The sequence below is a fragment of the Sapajus apella genome, unplaced genomic scaffold (assembly GCF_009761245.1).
Source record: "Sapajus apella isolate SASKATOON/1434 unplaced genomic scaffold, GSC_monkey_1.0 scaffold37, whole genome shotgun sequence".
NCBI classification, from domain to species: Eukaryota; Metazoa; Chordata; class Mammalia; order Primates; family Cebidae; genus Sapajus; species Sapajus apella.
In genome coordinates, this window is record NW_022436977.1 from 16,598,289 (window position 1) to 16,618,471 (window position 20,183).

The window sequence follows — 20,183 nt, forward strand, 5'->3', positions numbered from 1 at the left end:
TAAGGAAAATCCCTTCAACAGGATGCATTCCCAGGGTACCTGTTTGTGCTGAGCTCTTATTTCTGGCTTGCCGGCTGGCTGGTGGTTGCTTGCGGGGATTTTCTGGGGGTCTCCAGTTACAGCAGCCAGGACCCAGTGCGCCACTTCCGGCCTTCCTAAACCGTTACAGGGTGCAGGCATCATCTGGCATTATTCATATAAGGATGCCACAAATACTATACCTTTCAAAGCCACTAAATTCACTGTGCCATGCATACTTGGGGAGAGGCAGCTGTGTGTGTGAGGGGCGGGGGGACGGGGGGAAGGATGTAAGTAGAGTCCTCCAGATGAACCCCAATCTTAACCTGGGCTGGGCAAGAGGACCATCCCTTGACCACTCCCATCCTAAATCCTGGGTTCCAACATTTACAGGCCCCTGGATTGGACTCCGACTTAGAAAGAGCAACCTGGATTCAGGCCTGGGTGGTTTGAATGGAACCTCGGAAGAGCCACGTCTGGAGTGGGCTCTCGACACCCGGGGCAAGAGGGGGCGGCGGAGCCCTCTCCTCGGTCAGCACAGCAGCCGCTGCCGCAGCCCCTGCCGCAGCCCCTGCGGCAGTCCCGGCCTGCGACGCACCCTGCCTTAGCCTCCCGGCCTCCGGCGTCTGCCGAGTGTCCGGCGGGAGAGGCGCAGGGAACGCGCTACCCGGAGGCTCGAGCACCGGGCACTGGTCTCCTCTCGGGCCAGGGCCTCCGGGGCCGCCGTCTCCAGCGCGCATTCTTGGTGCAGGTGGCACGGCTTTCTGCTCCGGCAGGGCTTCCGCGATCACTGGAGAGGCTAATCTCGGATCTAGACCTCCCAACTGCCGGACCGGCTAAAACCGCTACTCCACCTCTTCCCATTTCTCTCCTCCCCACCTCAAGGCAAAAAGTCCTAGGCCGGGCAGGACCTGATCACCTCTGCCTCCTCCCACTGCGCTAATCCTGCCGGCGAGAGGCCCCGCGCCGAGGCGGTGGCTGGCAAAGGGGAGTGGAAAGGGAGGATGGATGAGGCCGGGGGGTGGGGTGGTGATGAGGGGGATGAAGGAGGGGGTGTCATTTTCTTTTTCTTTCTTTTTTTTAAACAAGTATTTCTCTCGCGAGAAACCGCTGCGCGGACGATACTTGAAGAGGTGGGGAAAGGAGGGGGCCGCGGGAGCCGCGGCAGAGACTGTGGGTGCCACAAGCGGACAGGCGGCCACAGCTGGGACAGCTGCGAGCGGAGCGGAGCGGAGCCGTGGCTGTAGCGGCCAGGACCGGGAGCAGTCGCCGCCGCCTCCTCGGGAGTCGGAGTCGCCGCTTCTCCAGTGGGTGCAGCCGGGGTCCCGACGGGGGTCGGGCGGCCACCGGGGCTGGAGCTGCGGCCACGGAGGCTTTTGCGTTTGCGCCGCGCGGTGGGCAGGGACGGGGACTGGGGTGAGGGGCTGTCCCGGAACGTCCACAGCTGGCGCTGGCCCTCCCCTGCCTGACAGCTTCCTGGCCCGGGGCTCTTGGTGCCGGGCTCCGCGTCAGATGTTCGGAGGGCGGTGGCAGCGCCCGGAGTCGGCGGGGACGGCGCGGCGGGCTTCCAGCCCCGCGGAGAGGACAGGCTGAAGAGTGGGGCGTTCAGAGCGCGCATCGCGCGCAATTCGTGCCACTAGAAAAATAAACCCAGAGAGCTCACCCTGGGCTTAGGACCGCCGGGGACATGGATACTTTGCGCTGCGCTCTTCTGGCGGCGCCAGCGAGGCCGAGGGATCGGCTGGAGTTGCTGCCGCTGGGGGCCTGGGGTTTCCAGCCAGCTGTGGACCAAACGGTCTTCCCTTACCCAAATTAACTGCGCCACGCGCAGGCGGCGCACGGGTTGGGCTCGGTAATGGGGACCGCGAGGCTTCAGCATCCCGATGCCCTGAAAATCTCCCCGCCTCGGGGATTTGTCTCTGTGTTGCAGCTGGCAGGGGCCGCCTGAAGTGGGAGCAGCGCCTGGAGAAGGCGGGAGGAGCCCGGCCTGGGGGACTGGCGGCAGGAGAGCGGGACCCCGGCTGCGCGGTGCGCTTCAGGGCGCAGCGGCGGCCGCAGACCTAGCCCTGGGCGCAGCAGGAGGCGGCGGGAGCCGGCGGCGGCTCGGCATCATGCGGCGAGGGGGCCTGCTGGAGATCGTCCTGGGATTTACCGTGCTTTTAGCGTCCTACACGAGCCACGGGGCGGACGCCAATTTGGAGGCTGGGAACGTGAAGGAAACCAGAGCCAGTCGGGCCAAGAGAAGAGGAGGCGGAGGACACGACGCACTTAAAGGGTAAAGAAACGGTTCCCTCCTTTGGTGTGGGTCTCCCCTTCCCCGTCTCCCAAGTTTCAAGATCCAGAACAACTGGCGGGGTGATTCTCCCTGTGGAAGGCTCCCTGGCAAGACCTCCTGGGGGCACCTTAGAGGTGCTAGGGTTGCTTAGCCCTCACCGCGTTTGTAGCTAACCTACCTTGCTCCTACTCCCAAAGATTTCTGCCTCAAGGGAGAGGACACGATTATAAGCCTTGGGCCATTGTTGAGGCAGATTTTGGGAGGCAAAAAGGGTTCCTTGAGGAAGAAGGGGAGGAGTTGCGAGTGGGAGAAGAGGAGAAACCCATTCCTTTTCCTCAATACCAATTCTGGTTGTGTCTAGAGGAAAGTCCTTTCCTTGGGGCCATCTTAGTAGATGCTGTATTTAAAAGGGGGCAAGGAAAGGAAGGGATTCTCATGACAGTCAGAGGAGAAATCAAACAGTACTTGACTCTCCAGTAAATTATGCTTGTTAAAATTAAAATTGGGTTTTCTGGGCAATGCTTCCTTTCAGATGTCTACACTGGAAGCATAACAGGGCAAGTGGTTCTGAGAACTGTTTTTTTGGGGTTGTGTGGGGCTATTTCACTGGAACAGCAATGCTGCTGTCGCTGGCCTCATCGAGGTATTTTTAACCAGTGGTGTTTGTACATGCAATTGATTCATTTCACTGGTTTCCCATGCCCCCTATTATACATGTTTCTGCCGGAAAGATTTAAATTAGGCAGGTTGACTAAGGGTTGTCACTTTCCTGTATTGAAGGACAGTGAGAATACATTTCCTTAAAGGCTTTTCAGATTGAAAGATAAATTTTTCTGCAGTTGTTTAAGTTAAAGCCTCCCTGGAAACAGCAGGATGGATTGTAAATGACCCCTTTTATCTTCTTAGATGAGCCTGTTAAACAAACCCAGACAGTATATATAGGGAGGTTTTATGTTGAATTCTTAACCGTTATCACTGATGCTCTTTTCCTGAGTGGTTCTGTAGCTTTATTATATGGCTCTGGGTCACCAAGTGATGGTGTCCAATTCGACATGTGGCTGATCATTTCACTTATTCTTTTTTGTTGTTGTTATGGAGTGTTATAGTCATGTATATGTAGTAAAATTTGTGTTTGTATGACCCAGGTATGAGGAAAAAAAAGTGCAATAAACTGAACAGACCAGTTTTTGAGTCCTAGTCTGGAGTAGGAACAAGATGATTGTAAGAGCCAAGCGCATAGGCTGTGATAAAGTAGCACAGAAAATAGTTACGATTAATTCGGTTACATCTTGGCCTTTGTGGAAAATAAACCCAGAATTCCGATAACGTTGGAAGGAAATTTGCTTATCATGGTAAGCCTGACTGTCATCAGACAGCAGATGTTTATTGCCTGTGTGCAAGGCACATGGCAAGTTCAGTAAGTAGACTGAAGCTCTGATTCTCCTGTGTCCTCAAGAAGACCTCATTTAGTCCAGCGTTCTTCCTTCAAAAACATATTTCTCTTACATAATATTATCTTAATATTTATTCTGGTAACATTGCTCCTATGTATAAGGGCAGTGGGGGGTTAATTCTGTGGCTGAAGATCTGCAGGGAGGTGTGAGGCCTGGTCAGATATTTGTCTCATTTCTCTGGGCTGTCACCAACTAGTGTGTTTCCTGGGAGGCACAGACCGAATGTGAAAAAAGAAACTAAAGTTTACCTCGTTGCTTAACAGGATGCCACACTTATACTCACACTAGTGCTTTTTCTGTGGAGTTTTACATTTGTTTGTGATTATCGAGAGATAACTCTGTGCTCCTCACAATATTGAATCATTAACACAATCCTTATCCTATTGCAAACTATTTATAAAGCCTTCCTAAAAACAGGATATTAATAGAATTGTAATTATGTGTGCTCCTAATTCTCATGTTAACTATAAGATTTTATAGGCCAGGTGCGGTGGCTCACACCTGTAATCCTAGCGCTTTGGAAGGCTGAGGTCGGGAGTTTGAGACCAGTCTGACCAATATGGAGAAACCCCACCTCTACTAAAAATACAAAATTATCCGGGCATGGTGGTGCATACCTGTAATCCCAGCTACTTGGAGGCAGAGGCGGGATAATTGCTTGAGCCCAGGAGGCAAAGGTTTCGGTGAGTCAAGATTGCACCACTGCACTCCAGCCTGGGCAATGAGAGTGAAACTCCATCTCAAAAAAAAAAAAAAAAAGATTTTATAATAAGTGATACACACACACACGGTGGTGAAAATAATGATTTAAAAATATATACAATTAAAAGTATTTCCCTGCCACCTTTCAGAGACCGTTTTCTTGTGTATTTTTCTATAAATCTTATAGGCATATGTATACATGTACAAATACACACATAAATATATATGTATACATACACACATATGTATGTGTGTGTAACCTTTTTAATACATGAAATATACTGTTCATGCAATTTATGAACTTTTTACTCACTTTTTATATATCTTTAATTCATCTGTCTATTAACTCATGTGGATCTACCTCATGCATTTTCTTTCTTTCTTTTTTTTTTTTTTTTTTTTAGACATGGTCTTGCTCCGTTGCCCAGGCTGGAGTACAGTGGCGCAGTCTCGGCTTACTGCCTCCACCTTCTGGGCTCAAGTGATTCTCCTGCCTCAGCCTCCAGAGTAGCTGGGATTATAGGTGCGCATGCCACCAAGCTCAGCTGTTTTGTATATTTAGTAGAGACAGGGTTTCGCCATGTTGGCCAGGATGGTCTCAGACTCCTTTCCTCAAGTTATCCGCCTACTTCAGCCTCCCTGAGTGCTGGGATTACAGGCGTGAGCCTCCGCACCCAACCCCATTTTCTTGTATAGAATCTCATTATGTGGCTGGAACAGTTCCCTAGTGATGGCTCTTTAGATTACATGAAGTCTTTTGCTATTACCAACATTCTTCTACATACCCGTGTTTACATACACATGTTTATATGTGGTATGGATTAGTAAAAGTAGAATTGCTGGATTAAAGGCTTTCCCATAGATTTTAAGCAAACACCAAGTCTCATGTTAAATTTGAATAACATTTAAAATTTATTCCCTCTGCTTATTGCCATTACAGTCTCATATGAATAAATTCTTTAACGGTGCCCTGCTGTATAAATCATCAGAAAAAGCAGCTATGTGTTACATTTTTCCAGTTATTGCTTAAAATTTCTGTTTTTGCCTGTTAAAATATTACCCACTTCAGAACTAACCTCTTTGACTACAGTGAAATCTGTTTACCATTCTGATTGGAAAGGCACAGTTTATGAAGTGAAAGTGATTTGTAACCCCCAAGTCTGCCTGTTGCCCAGTTGGTGGCAGCAACTTTCAGCACCTCACTAATCTTTCCTCTAGTTAAAAGGTGCTTGAAACTCATCAGTATCTGCTGTGCACTGGTTCCGTCTCCCCAGCAAATACTGCCTTCTTGTTTTTCTCTAATGTGGCAGGTGACTACAAAATCTGCCTTGGTAGCCTTCTTAAAACACGTGTATATTCCTTGTCAGCTCCCTCTCTTCCTGGATTAGAAACCTGTCTTATTTTCCCCTCACTGGACCTGTAGTCCCAGATTGTCTTCCTCTCCTCACATCCTGTTGCAGGTGTTCTTTTTTTTTTTTTCTTCTCTCCCCACTGGGCAGCAAAAGTTGTTCCACAGTGGAAATTTAGGCATCCTCAAATTTCTTCCCAGCTTTTGCTGTGTTTTCTTAGAGTAAATTGCCAATTTCTGTTTTTACAGGAAATCTTTTTTTTTTTTTTTTAATGGAATCAGTGTGGTCCCCATTCACTCTGCAAAAATTATATTTTTCTTTATTTTCAGATGAGAATTGTTCAAGTTTCAAAACTCTGTGAAATATTAAATGTATAGTAGTTTTCCTTTGCTTGGGCATTGCTTGACATGAGAAATGGCTTTATGAAAAACAATAAAATCCTAACGTTATTTGTTTGAATTTTAATTCATAGGAATTTTTCTCAGCTAAATTCTAAACTATAATTAGGCGAAAAGTGTGGGAGACAGTCCAAAAAAAGAAAAAAAATGCCCAACACTACTTGAATAGCAGTAGTTATGCACCATTTATTTATGATTGCCTTATTGCTTTAGCTCCCAAGTAAGGAAATATTACTGTTTCCTGTCAAAGGGAAAAGTTCTTTATGGTGAGATATCCTTTCCTAGACCTTGGATAAGATGGATTGAGACTTCTGCCCTTGTTGCATGGTTTATAGGTACATGAGACCAGTTCTGTTTGACACAATTTGTCCCCTTGTGCATGATTCCTTTTGGTATTTGTTTATTTGTTTATTTTTTTCCAGAGGTCTTGATGCCAGAAAAATACACATGGAACAGTTCATACACAGGCTAGATTATGTGATGGCAAACTCCAAGGGATTAATTACATAGAAGTCTGTTATTAAAATAAAGAACTGTAATAGGGAATACAGAAAAGTTCTGTAGACTTTATAAGGTTCATTTTACTTTATAAAGGGGACTTTAAGACTTCATCTTAAGTCAGATGGGCTAATAATTAAATATGGGAAAGACTCCTGCAGTGGTATGGTTTACATTTATTGAAAAGATTATGCTAAAATATTGGGACACAATTTTTTTTAAAAAAAGGATGTAGTATTCTTTTTTTTTTTTTGAGACGGAGTTTCGCTCTCGTTACCCAGGCTGGAGTGCAATGGCGCGATCTCGGCTCACCGCAACCTCCGCCTCCCGGGTTCAGGCAATTCTCCTGCCTCAGCCTCCTGAGTAGCTGGGATTACAGGCACGCGCCACCATGCCCAGCTAATTTTTTGTAGTTTTAGTAGAGACGGGGTTTCACCACGTTGACCAGGATGGTCTCGATCTCTTGACCTCATGATCCACCCGCCTCAGCCTCCCAAAGTGCTGGGATTACAGGCTTGAGCCACCGTGCCCGGCACAGGATGTAGTATTCTTAAACAGAAGATTTCAGCAATTCCACACGTGAAACAAGAAGGTAGAGACCAAATATTTATTTATGTGACTCATTTCATAACATTTAGGACATACAAGTGGTTTATAAAAATGTGTAAGTTGGTAAATTAAATTTTAATTAATTTAAAAATTAATTAAAACATACATCAACCTCCGGTGAAATGAGATGACAGCTGATGGAAATGAGACTTCCCTTCAACCTTATTTGGAATTTTAAAGAATATTAAAATATTCCTCTATTGTCTTGTGTAGCACATACTTTAAAAATTATAGTATTATACTGATGTCTGTAATCAAGTGAAATGCTGAAGAATTATTAGAGTATTTGTGTACTAGTTTGTTGGCTTTTTGTTACAATAAGCCAAACAATCAGCCTAACCACTTTGGGAGTTTTTAGCTTTATTTTCAATGTGAAAATAAGATTTTTAAAATGTTTTCTTGAAAGAGAAATAAATTATTTTAACAATTTCCTTGTTTTTAAACATGAACACAACAAATGGGCCTGCTTAAGCAACTTCGAATTTTTCCCATGAGATTCTTTGAGAAAACTGACATCAATAATGTGTCAGGCCTGAGTTACGTGGCCTAACTCAGGCACATGATAGTTTAGTGTTTCATGATTGTTCTAGTTGATTTTTCTCATTAGATTGTTACATCATCAAAGGCAAGAATCCTTTGTAAGCATTTTACCACTAACTCACCATTAAGTGGGTTTCAAAAAGTTCATTTAATTCAAGAAGGTTTCATTGAATGCCAGCTTGAGGTTAGTTCTGTGGAGGGCCAGAGACATACATCCCATAACCTTGGGGGTTTTCAGGAACCATGAGTGCACAGAATGGTAGCATTCCTGGAAACGAGTCAGTATTAAGTCTAAACAAATTCAGAATAACTATTGCAGTCATGGTAGGTGACATTTAGGTAACATCTGTATGCTAAGCACTGTTCTTAGTGTTTTGCATATGATAATTCATTTAATGCTCACAGCTGCCAGTCTATTAGCTGGGCCCTTTCTTAAGCCTCCCTTCACAGATGTGAGAGCCGAGGTATGCAGAGGTTAAGTTCTAAAGACGAAATCTTAATGTTAAATTTTCTTCCTCCATTAATTTTAGTTATGGTTTGGTTTTTCTTTCCACTGGACAAAAATGCAGGCCTAAAACATTGGTAAAATTCCACTTAAAATTCCTAATATTCTTTCATGCTAGTTCACACAAATCCTAAGTATGGTTAATCACATAGTATTATTTAGTCCAACAAGAAACTTCCTGAAAAGGTAGTAATAAAACAGAACTGCAGGATGTCAGAGCCACTGGGACTTTGGACAGCGTGTGCATTTTATTTTAATATTAGACCTTGATTTGCATGAGGATGGTAGGTAACCATTGCAGGCAGCCTCCTGGGCATTGTCTGGGCTTCTGAACTGGAGGCATTGCTCTTTATGTTCAGAACCCTCTTAACTGTCATGTCCCCTGTGAGAAATTTGTCTCTGAATAGAGTTGCAAGAAGTATTTCTCTTCCCAGTGGAAATTGGTATGTGTCCTATGAGTTATTTAATTGCTTTTTTTCTTTTCATTTTTTTACCTTGGTTGGTATGTGTCTTAAATCCTGACCAGTCCTATGAGTTATTTGTTTTTCTCTTTTCGTTTTTTACCTTGGTTGTCTGTAAGCTCAGCCCAATTTTTTACATTAAATTGCGGCCATAATTATAAAAAAAAGCTCTGGTGTTTCTCTTAGGATTGTACTTTGCAAATACTAATTCCTTTAAAAACGTGTCATTTATGAGGAAGATTAAACTTATTTATTCATTTAACAGAGGAAGAAACAAGGGACGCAAAGTTTCAATAATTACTCCAGGGACAGAAAGTAAGTGGTAGAGTTGGGAAATCTGGCTTCGTAGTTGGAGCTCTTAATCCTAATATTTTACTTCTTTTCAGTTATAATAAATTTCGTAGCTGGCACATTTTTTTCTTTCATACTCTTTATACCTTCGTTTCCCAAGAATCCCCTCCCACATTGCTATGTGGGAAGACTTGACATTTATTGAAGGCAGATGCTGTTACAAGCTAAGGGAAGCATCATTGTGGGAATGGGATTGATCAGAAGTGACTTCACAGTGAAAGTCTGTTAGGGCTGGGCGTGGTGGTTCATGCATGTAATCCCAATGCTTTGGGAGGCTGAGGCACGAGGATCGCTTGAGCCCAGGAGGTCGAGGCTTCAGTGAGCTTTGATCATACCACTGCAGTCCAGCCTGGGCAACAGAGCAAGATCCTGTCTCAAAAAAAAAAAAAAGTTTATCAGCAGTTGACAAACTGAAGACCAAGCTCCCTGTTTTTGAAAATAGAGTTTTACTGAAACAAATCCATGCCTGTTTATTTACTTATTATGTATGGCTGCTTTCTCCCTACAGCAGCAGAGTGGTATAGTTGCAGCAGAGACAGTATCATCCACAAAACTGAAACATTTGCTTTTTGGTCCTTTACAGAAAAGTTTAACAACCTCTGATCTGTGTCATAAAAAGCGACTGTTTCCTAGGACTGATAACTCTTTAAAGGCAGAGATCTTGATTGTTTTATTTCTCTCTAGGAACATCTAGTAAATGGGTGTGTGGCACGTGTTCAATAGAATAGTTTTTGATGGTTGAGCTCTGAGCAATATTGATGAGCTGATTGACTGGGTATGGTTAATTATATAAACTAGAGTTTGGAGGAAGAATAGCCGAGAAATAAAGGAAAGACTTGAGTGAGAAATACATCAAGGGAAAGGGATATGAAGTGTCTGAGGTCTTAGGACACTGAGTGCAGTTGAGCACAGTTGGCATGGCATGATTCCAAGTGATGTGGTTTGTAGTGTAGTCTGTGAAAGGAGTGCCTCCTGTAGCTGTGCACATTGCAACCTTGAGCAAACTTGTGAGCCCATACATAGGTAGTGATGTTGTAGGGAAAGGAGAGGGACTAGTGGAAACATAAATGTCACTGATTGTTGTGAAAGGCAAGATTGGTAGCTAGTAAAGGATTTGAAGACAGGAACAAGATCAGATCTTTGCCATTGGGCAGAGATGTGAAAGGTAGGTGATTCAGAGAGGAGAGAGAATAAAGACATGGAGATTTGAGTTTGAGAAGCTAATATAGGAGTCATAGTGAGAGTCCATGATGGTCTGAGCAAAGGCAGTGGAAGGGTTGAAGAAAGAATAGGCTCAGCTGATTCTAGAATTAACACAGGTAGTACTTGACCAGTTGGTTGTGAAAGACAGAGGGAAGGAGGACCTAGAATGCTGCCACCTCTGTATGTATTCAAACTTACCATACACGAAATCACTGTAGCATCATAAAGAGAAACTACAGGGAAGCAAGATCATGCCTAGGCTGTCTACTGCCATGGAACAAGGTGTTTTCATTTGTGAGTGTTTTGGTTATTTTATTGCTATGTAACAAATTGCCCAGACTTAGTGGCTTAAAGCAACAATTTTATTATTTCTCATGATTCTGTGGCTCAGGAATTTAGACAGGACACAGTAGGGAATCTTGTCTCTGTGCCCCACACTGTCAGTTGGGCTGGAACAGGCAGTATGACTTGTTCACATATGCATCTGGTTCTGTGACCAGGCACTGAGCCTGCAGCCCTTTTTACTTGGGTGTGGTTTATCTAAATGGACCAACTGAAGAGGAAAATAAAGGAAGCAAAGAGCCACTTGTCTGGCTCTGCTGGGGGCCCTCCAAGTTTTAAAGCTCTCTCTTATGTAGCCTCCTGCCTGAACCTGCCCAGTAATGGAGCCATTAAATGTGTTTTTTTCAAATGGGGAGCCTGAGCCCCGGATGCAGCAACTAGGCCTTGCTCAGGGTGTGTCTGTTGGGACTAGATCTTGAACAGCCTCTTGACCTGGTCACATGTGTTAATTCCACATATTGACTGTAGGCTAACTCAAGGGGCTGCGGGCTGGCTGGCTGGCCTCACATGGGCTCATATGTCCTTGATGTTGGCTGGATTTCTTGATTCTCCTTCCTATAGTCTCAGGTTGTCCCCTTTCTATACATGGCCTCTCTACATGGTGTTTCCAGCAGCATAGCCAGACTTTTTCCATGGCAACGCAGGATGTCTCAAGAGCACAAAAGTGAGAACTACCAGACTTTCTTCAAACAGCCTGCAATCGCATGACCTGGAATTCCATCCAAGTCATAGGCCTCACCCAGATTCAAGGGCATGGACTATTAAGACCTACCTTTGGATGTGAGGCACGTGTTTGCCAGGCAGTGAGGAAGTGGAGCCATCTTTGGAGACCAGCTACCACTGTGAGGCAATAGATCTTTGAGAAGACTAATCAGGTTTTTTAAGTTTTAATTCTAACTTGATCAAGTTTGATTGGCTTAGTTCTCCACTGAGGATACCTCATTGTATTTTGCTGCTCTGACTTCAGAATGAAAAAGCTCCATAAATAATGTGTTTGCATGTTCTGTGAGATTAATGTTAAGGGTATTGCTCTTAGTTTGTCCATAGTTCTCCATTTAAAGAACTCACAACTGTCAGGAATAAGATCAAAGTTCCTAATGAACCAGTACATTTTGTTTTATTCGAATATGAGAATTTCAAAACATCTAATCTTTTTCCATTAGCTTTACAGAAAATTATCTTTTAAGATTACACATAAAATTAATTTAAGGTGTAATTACTCTAATATTAACTTTGGTATGTTTTAACTTTTCTCTTTATGCAATTTGATTTTCAATTTCTATTTATAGCCTCAAATTTATGTATCTGTTGGTGTAATCCACCTCAATTTTTAAAAATTAGGGGTTATAACTAATAAGTACAAATAAGTTGCAGTTGCTAATAGAATTGGTGTTGTAATGAGCTGAACTATATTATTTTTGTTGTAAATGGAGTAGCCACATCGTCAATAGAATAAAATTGGATTAGGAATATAGTCAAGTTTGCGTTGTGAGTATTTTATACTATATGAAATCCTAGTTTTAAATTTCTTGTGACTACTATACTTTTTCAACTTAAGTGACTTTTTTTGGTTATCACTGAGTCTATTTATTCAACTCCCTCAGAGTGGAAGTGAGAAAGCAAAAATCCCTATCTCCACCATTCCCAGCCGGAGATGTATTCCAGACACCAAGCAGGCTCACAGTGGAAGAACTGCTCCATTAAACAAGTGGTGTGGTTCAACATTTTGAAGAGTTATGAATTCCTAGACCATCAGTCATACTTACATTCAAATATAAGTATCTAAACACATCTAATTCCAAATATAGTACAAGCATTTAATGATGTTGGTACTGGGAGACAGAATTTATGTCTGCCCTGCAGACACATTGTCTGCTGTCAAGTTTCATGGTTTTGAACTGAAGTATGGTAAGATCTTTATTTTTTATTTTTATTTTTATTTTTTGAGACAGAGTCTTACTCTTGTCGCCAGGCACCAGGCTGGAGTGCAGTGGCATGATCTCAGCTCACTGCAACCTCCGCCTCCTGGGTTCAAGCAATTCTCCTGCCTCAGCCTCCTGAGTAGCTGGGACTACAGGCATGCGCCACCACACCCAGCTAATTTTTGTATTTTTAGTAGAGACCGGGTTTCACTGTGTTGGCCAGGCTGGTCTCGATCTCTTGACCTCGTGATCCACCCACCTCAGCTTCCCAAAGTGCTGGGATTACAGGTGTGAGCCACCGTGCTGGCGGTAAGATCTTTATTAATAAAGACAATGCAGGCCGGGCGCGGTGGCTCAAGCCTGTAATCCCAGCACTTTGGGAGGCCGAGGCGGGTGAATCAAGAGGTCAAGAGATCGAGACCATCCTGGTCAACATGGTGAAACCCCGTCTCTACTAAAACTACAAAAAATTAGCTGGGCATGGTGGCGCGTGCCTGTAATCCCAGCTACTCAGGAGGCTGAGGCAGGAGAATTGCCTGAGCCCAGGAGGTGGAGGTTGTGGTGAGCTGAGATCGCGCCATTGCACTCCAGCCTGGGTAACAAGAGCGAAACTCCGTCTCAAAAATAAAAAAAAAAAAAAAAGACAATGCATTCCAGAGGCAGTGTTTCATTTTGCGTTTTTTGTTTTGTTTTGTTTTTTTTTTTGGTTTCTTCTCCTCCTTACTCTTGCTTTTCTGTTTCTCCTTCTTCATTGCTATCCTTTACTTTTCTTCTTTTTCTTCATCATCACTGTCTCATCTTCTTTTTGTTTAATTTTTAAACAAATTTTATTTTATTTTAAGGTCTGAATTGCATGTGCAAGCTGCACAGGTTTGTTATATAGGTCAATGTGTACCGTGATGGTTTGCTGTGCCTTTCAGTCCATCACCAAGATATTAAGCCCCACATGCATTAGCTATTAATCTTGATGCTCTCCCTCCTGACCCCAGCAGGCCCCAGTGTTTGTTGTTTCCCGCCCCGGTCCACGTGTTCTCGTCATTCAGCTCTTACTTTTAAGTGAGAATATTCAGTGTTTGGTTTTTGATTCTGGGTTTGCTGAGGATAACAACTTTGAGTTCATCTATGTCTCTGCAAAGAGCATGATCTCATTCATTTTTATGGCTCCATAGTATTCTATGGTGTATATATACCACATTTTCTTTATCCCATCTTATCATTGGTGGACATCTGGATTGATTCCATATCTTTGCTATTGTGAATAGTGCTGCAGTGAACATACAAATGCATGTATCTTTATATAGAATACTTTATATTCCAACACAACATTAGTTTAAGTCAGTTTTAGCATTAAAAAGCACATAATTTGGGGAAATATTAATGATGGAAAATCCCAAATTCTGCCAAAATATGTTTAAGATTTATTCTGAGCTGGTATGCTGACTGTGGCCCTGGGTAACACAATCTCAAGAGACCCTGAGAATGTTTTGTGAGACAGCGACGTCACAGTTTGGTTTTATGCATTTCCAGTGGACAGAAATTGTAGGCAAAATCATAAATCAATATGAGGAAGGCATACATTGGTTTAGCCTGAAAGTGGGCAATCAAAAAGGATGGGCTAACAAGTCATAGGTGGGTTTTATGGATTCTTTTTTTTTAAATTATACTTTAGGCTCTGGGGTACATGTACAGATCATGTAGGATTGTTGCATAAGTACACACATGGCAATGTGGTTTGCTGCCTCCATCCCCGCATCACCTATATCTGGCATTTCTCCCCATGTTATCCCTCCCTGACCTCCTCACCCCCACACTGTCCCTCCCTTGGCACCCCCCCAACAGACCCTGGTGTGTGATGCTCCCCTCCCTGTATCCATGTGTTCTCATTATTCAACACCTACCCATGAGTGAGAACATGCTGTGTTTGATTTTCTGTTCTTGTGGCAGTTTGCTGAGAATGATGGTTTCTAGATTCATCCATGTCCCTACAAAGGACACAAACTCATCATTTTTTATGGCTGCATAGTATTCCACAGTGTATATGTGCCACATTTTCCCTGTCCAGTCTATTGTCGCTGGGCATTTGGGTTGGTTCCGGGTCTTTGCTATTGTAATCAGTGCTGCAGTGAACATACGTATGCATGTCTCTTTATAACAGAATGATTTATAATCCTTTGGGTATATACCCAGTAATGGGATTGCTGGGTCAAATGGTATTTCTATTTCTAGGTCCTTGAGGAATTGCCACACTGTCTTCCATAAAGGTTGAAATAGTTTATACTCTCATCAACAGTGTAAAAGTGTTCCTATTTCTCCACATCCTCTCCAGCATCTGTTGTGTCCAGATTTTTTAATGATCACCTTTCTAACTGGCATGAGGTGGTATCTCAATGTGGTTTTGATTTGCATTTCTCTAATGACCAGTGATGATGTGTATTTTTTCATGTTTGTTGGCCTCATATATGTCTTCTTTTGAAAAGTGTTTGTTCATATCCTTCTCCCACTTTTTGATGGGTTTGTTTGTTTTTTTCTTGTAAATCTGTTTTAGTTCTTTGTAGATTCTGGATATTAACACTTTGTCAGATGGGTAGATTACAAAAATGTTTTCCCATTCTGTTGGTTACCAGTTCACTCTAATGATTGTTTCTTTTGCTGTACAAGAGCTCTGGAGTTTAATTAGGTCTCATTGGTCCATTTTGGCTTTTGTTGCCAATGTTTTTGATGTTTTAGTCATGAAGTCCTTGCCTATGCCTATGTCCTGAATGGTTTTGCCTAGGTCTTCTAGGGTTTTTATGGTGTTAGGTCTTATGTTTAAGTATTTAATCTATCTGGAGTTAATTTTATTGTAAGGTGTCAGGAAGGGGTCCAGTTTCTGCTTTCTGCAATGGCTAGCCAGTTTTCCCAACACCGTTTATTAAACAGGGAATGCTTTCCCCATTACTTGTTTTTGTCAGGTTTGTCAAAGATCGGATGGTTGTCTATGTGTGGCATTGCCTCCAAGGCCTTTGTTCTGTTCCATTGGTCTATATCTCAGTTTTGGTACCAGAACCATCTGTTTTGATTACTGTAGCTTTGTAGAATAGTTTGAAGTCAGGTAACGTGATGCCTCCAGCTTTGTTCTTTTTGCTTAGGATTGTCTTGGCTATGCAGGCTCTCTTTTGGTTACATCTGAAGTTTAAGGTGGTTTTTTCCAGTTCTGTGAAGAAGGTCATTGGTAGCTTGATGGGGATAACATTGAATCTCTAAATTACTTTGGGCAGTATGACCATGTTCATGAAATTGATTCTTCCTAACCATGAGCACGGAATGTTTCTCCATTTGTTTGTGTCCTCTCTTATTTCGTTGAGCAGTGGTTTGTAGTTCTCCTTGAAGAGGTTCTTTACATCCTTTGTTAGTTATTTTCCTAGGTATTTTTTTTTCTTTGTAGCAACTGTGAATTGGAGTTCGCTCATGATTTGGCTCTCTTTAAATCTGTTATTGGTGTGTGGGAATGCTTGTGATTTCTGCACATTGACCCTGAGACTTTGCTGAAGTTGATTATCAGTTGAAGGACATTTTGGACTGAGACGATAGGGCCTTCTGAATATACAATCATGTTGTCTACAAACAGAGACAACTTGACTTCCTCTTGTCCCAACTGAATACTCTTTTTTTTTTCTTGTCTAATTGCTCTGGCTAGAACTTCCAATACTATACTGAATAGGAGGGGTAACAGAGGTCATCCTTGTTTAGTGCTGGATTTCAAAGGGAATGCTTCCAGTTTTTTTCCATTCAGCATGATATTGGCTGTAGGTCTGTCATAAATAGCTTTTATTATTTTGAGATATGTTCCTTTGATTCCTAGTTTATTGAGATTTTTTAGCATAAAGTGCTGTTGAATTTTGTCAAAGGCCTTCTCTGCATCTATTGAGATAATCATGTGGTTTTTGTCTTTGGTTCTGTTTATGTGGTGGGTTACGTTTATAGACTTGCATATGTTGAACCAGCTTTGCATCCCCAGGATGAAGCCTACTTGATCGTGTTGGATAAGCTTTTTGATGTGCTGTTGCAATCAGTTTACCTGTATTTTATTGAAGATTTTTCCATCTATGTTCATCATTTATAGTGGCCTGAGGTTTTCTTTTTTTGTTGAGTCTCTGCCAAGTTTTGGTATCAGAATGATATTGGTCTCCTAAAATGATTTGGGAAAGATTCCCTCTTTTTGTATTGTTTGGAATAGTTTCAGAAGGAATGGTACCAGCTCCTCTTTGTACATCTGGTAGAATTCAGCTGTGAACCCATCTGGACCTGTACTTTTTTTGGTTGATAGGCTATTAATTGCTGCCTCAACTTCAGCCTTTGTTATTGGTCTGTTCAAGGTTTCAACTTCTTCCTGGTTTATGCTTGGGAGGGTGCAAGTATCCAGGAATTTATCCATTTCTTCCAGGTTTACTGGTTTATGTGCATAGAGTTGTTTGTGGTAATCTCTGATGGTAGTTTGTATTTCTGTGGAGTCAGTAGTGATATCCCCTTTATTGTTTTCTATTGCATCTATTTGATTCTTCTCAGTTTTCTTTTTTATTAATCTGGCTAGTGGTCTATTTTGTTGATCTTTTCAAAAAACCAGCTCCTGGATTTGTTGATTTTTTGGAGGATTTTTGTGTCTCTGTCTCCTTCAGTGCTGTTCTGATCTTAGTTATTTCTTGTCTTCTGCTAGCTTTTGAGTTTTTTTGATCTTGCTCCTCTAGCTCTTTCAATTTTGATGTTAGGGTGCCAATTTTAGATCTTTCCTCACTTCTCTGGTGGGTATGTATTGCTATAAATTTCCCTCTAGAGACTGCTTTAAATGTGTCCCAGAGATTCTGGTATGTTGTGTCTTCATTCTCGTTGGCTTCAAAGAACATCTTTATTTCTGCCTTCATTTCATTGTTTATCCAGTCTACATTCAGGAGCCAGTTGTTCAGTTTCCATCAAGTTGTGCATTTCTGAGTTAGTTTCTTAATTCTGAGTTCTAATTTGATTGCACTGTGGTCTGAGAGGCTGTTTGTTATGATTTCCGTTCTTTTGCATTTGCTGAGAAGTGATTTACTTCCAATTATGTGGTCAGTTTTAGAGTAGGTGCAATGCGGTGCTGAGAAGAATGTATATTCTGTGGATTTGGGGTGGAGATTTCTTTAGATGTCTGTTAGGTCTGCTTGGTCCAGATCTGAGTTCAAGTCCTGGATATCCTTGTTGATTTTCTGTCTTGTTGATCTAATATTGACAGTGGAGTGTTAAAGTCTCCCACTATTATTGCATGGGAGTCTAAGTCTCTTTGTAGGTTGTTAAGAACTTGCTTATGTGGGTACTCCTGTGTTGGGTGGGTGTATATTTAGGATTGTTAACACTTCTTGATGCATTGATCCTTTTACCATTATGTAATGCCCTTCTTTGTCTCTTTTGATCTTTGTTGGTTTAAAGTCCATTTTATCAGAGACTAGGATTGCAACTCCTGCTTTTTTTTGCTCTCCATTTGCTGGATAAATCTTACTGCATCCCTTTATTTTTAGCCTATGTGTGGTCTTGCATGTGAGATGGGTTTCCTGAATACAGCACACTAATGGGTTTTGACTTTTTATCCAATTTGCCAGTCTGTATCTTTTGATTGGGGCATTTAGTCCATTTACATTTAAGGTTAATATTGTTATGTGTGCATTTGATCCTGCTATTTTGATGCTAGCTGTATGTTTTGCCCGTTAGTTGACATATTTTCTTCATTGTGTCAATAGTCTTTACCATTTGGTACCTTTTTGGAGTGGCTGGTACTGGTTGTTTCTTTCCTTGTTTAGTGCCTCTTTCAGGAACTCTTGTAAGGCAGGCCTGGTGGTGATGAAATCTCAGCAATTGCTTGTCCGTAAATGATTTTCTTTCTCTACTTATGAAGCTTAGTTTGGCTGGATATGAAATTCTAGGTTGAAAGTTCTTTTCTTTGAGGATGTTGAATATTGGCCCCCACTTTCTTCTGGCTTGTAGGGCTTCTGCTGAGAGATCCGCCATAAGTCTGATGGGCTTCCCTTTGTGGGTAACCCGACCTTTCTCTCTGGCTGCCCTTAGCATTTTTTCCTTCATTTCAACCCTGGTGAATCTGACAGTTATGTGCCTTGGGGTTGCTCCTCTTGAGGAATATCTTTGTGGTGTTTTCTGTATTTCCTGGACTTGAATGTTGGTCTGCCTTGCTAGGTTGGGGAAGTTCTCCTGGATAATATCCTGAAGAGTGTTTTCTAGCTTGGATTCATTCTCTCCATCACATTCAGGTACACCTATCAAACGTAGGTTAGGTCTTTTCACATAATCCCTTTTTCTTGGAGCCTTTGTTCATTTCTTTTAACTCTATTTTCTCTATTCTTGCCTTCTCATTTTATTTCATTGAGTTGATCTTCAATCTCTGATATCCTTTCTTCTGCTTGGTCAGTTCAGTTATTGAAACTTGTGTATGCTTTGTGAAGTTCTCATGCTGTGTTTTTCAGCTCCATCAAGTCTTTTATATTCTTCTCTAAGCTGTTTATTCTAATTAGCATCTCATCTAACCTTTTTTCTAGGTTCTTAGTTTCTTTGCATTGGGTTAGCACATGTTCTTTTAGCTCTGAGAAGTTTGTTATTATCTACCTTCTGAAGCCTGTTTCTGTCAATTCATCAGATTCATTCTCCATCCACCTTTGATGCCTAGCTGGTGAGGAGTTGTGATCTCTTGGAGGAGGAGAGGCGTTCTGGTTTTTGGTATTTTCATCCTTTTACGCTGGTTTCTTCCCAACTTAGTGGTTTTATCTACCTGTGGTCTTCGTAGTTGGTGACTTTTGGATGGGGTCTCTGAGTGGATATCCTTTTTGTTGATGTTGAAGCTATATCTTTATGTTTCTTAGTTTTCCTTCTAACAGGCCCCTCTGCTGCAGGACCACTGGAGGTCCACTCCAGACCTTGCTCACCTGGGGATCACCTGCAGAGGCTGCAGAACAGCAAGGGTTGCTGCTGGTTTCTTCCTCTGCTATCCTCGTCCCAGAAGCGTACCTGCCAGATGTTGGCCTGAGCTCTCCTTTATGAGGTGTCTCTTTGGGTATACAGGGGTCGGGGAGCTGCTTGAGGAGACAGTTTGTCCCTTATAGGAGCTCAAGTGCTGTGCTGGGAGCGCCATTGTCCCATGCAGAGCTGCTGGGCGGGTACCTATAAGTCTGCTGCAGCTGATCTCATAACTGCCTCTTTTCCCAGGTGCTCTGTCCTAGGAATGTTGGCTTTATTTATAAGTTTCTGTTGTGCTGCTGCCTTTTTTCACAGATGCTCTGCCCCACACGGAATAGTCTGGTCACAGTCTGCCAGCAGAGGTGTTGCTGAGATGCCTCAGGCTCTGCTCAGCTGCTGTGTGAACTGCCTCGGTAGTGGCAGACTGCTTCAGTAGTGGTGGTCACCCCTCCCTGCACTGAGCTGGACTGTCCTGGGTCCAGCTGCACTTGCTGCGAAACTCTCAATCCAGAGTGTTTCAGATTGCTTGTTTTGTGGGGGTGGTACCCGCTCAGCCAGATCTCCTGGCCCCCTGTCTCAGCCCCCTC

The 20,183-nt window shown here is 42.8% G+C and overlaps 1 protein-coding gene across 4 annotated transcripts in view; it reads left to right on the plus strand.

The window, feature by feature from the left end:
* The first annotated feature begins 1,050 nt into the window (after window positions 1-1,050).
* Window positions 1,051-20,183, plus strand: part of FBN1 (fibrillin 1) — a 237,267-nt gene continuing 218,134 nt past the window's right edge. For all 4 annotated transcript variants that reach the window (XR_004274880.1, XM_032297522.1, XM_032297523.1 and 1 more), the window contains exons 1-2: window positions 1,051-1,325; window positions 1,949-2,293. Coding sequence is in view for 3 of the 4 variants with exons in the window: in XM_032297522.1 (XP_032153413.1) it covers window positions 1,051-1,325; window positions 1,949-2,293 (620 nt within the window). In the remaining variant the exon portion in view is untranslated. The remainder of the gene's footprint in view (window positions 1,326-1,948; window positions 2,294-20,183) is intronic.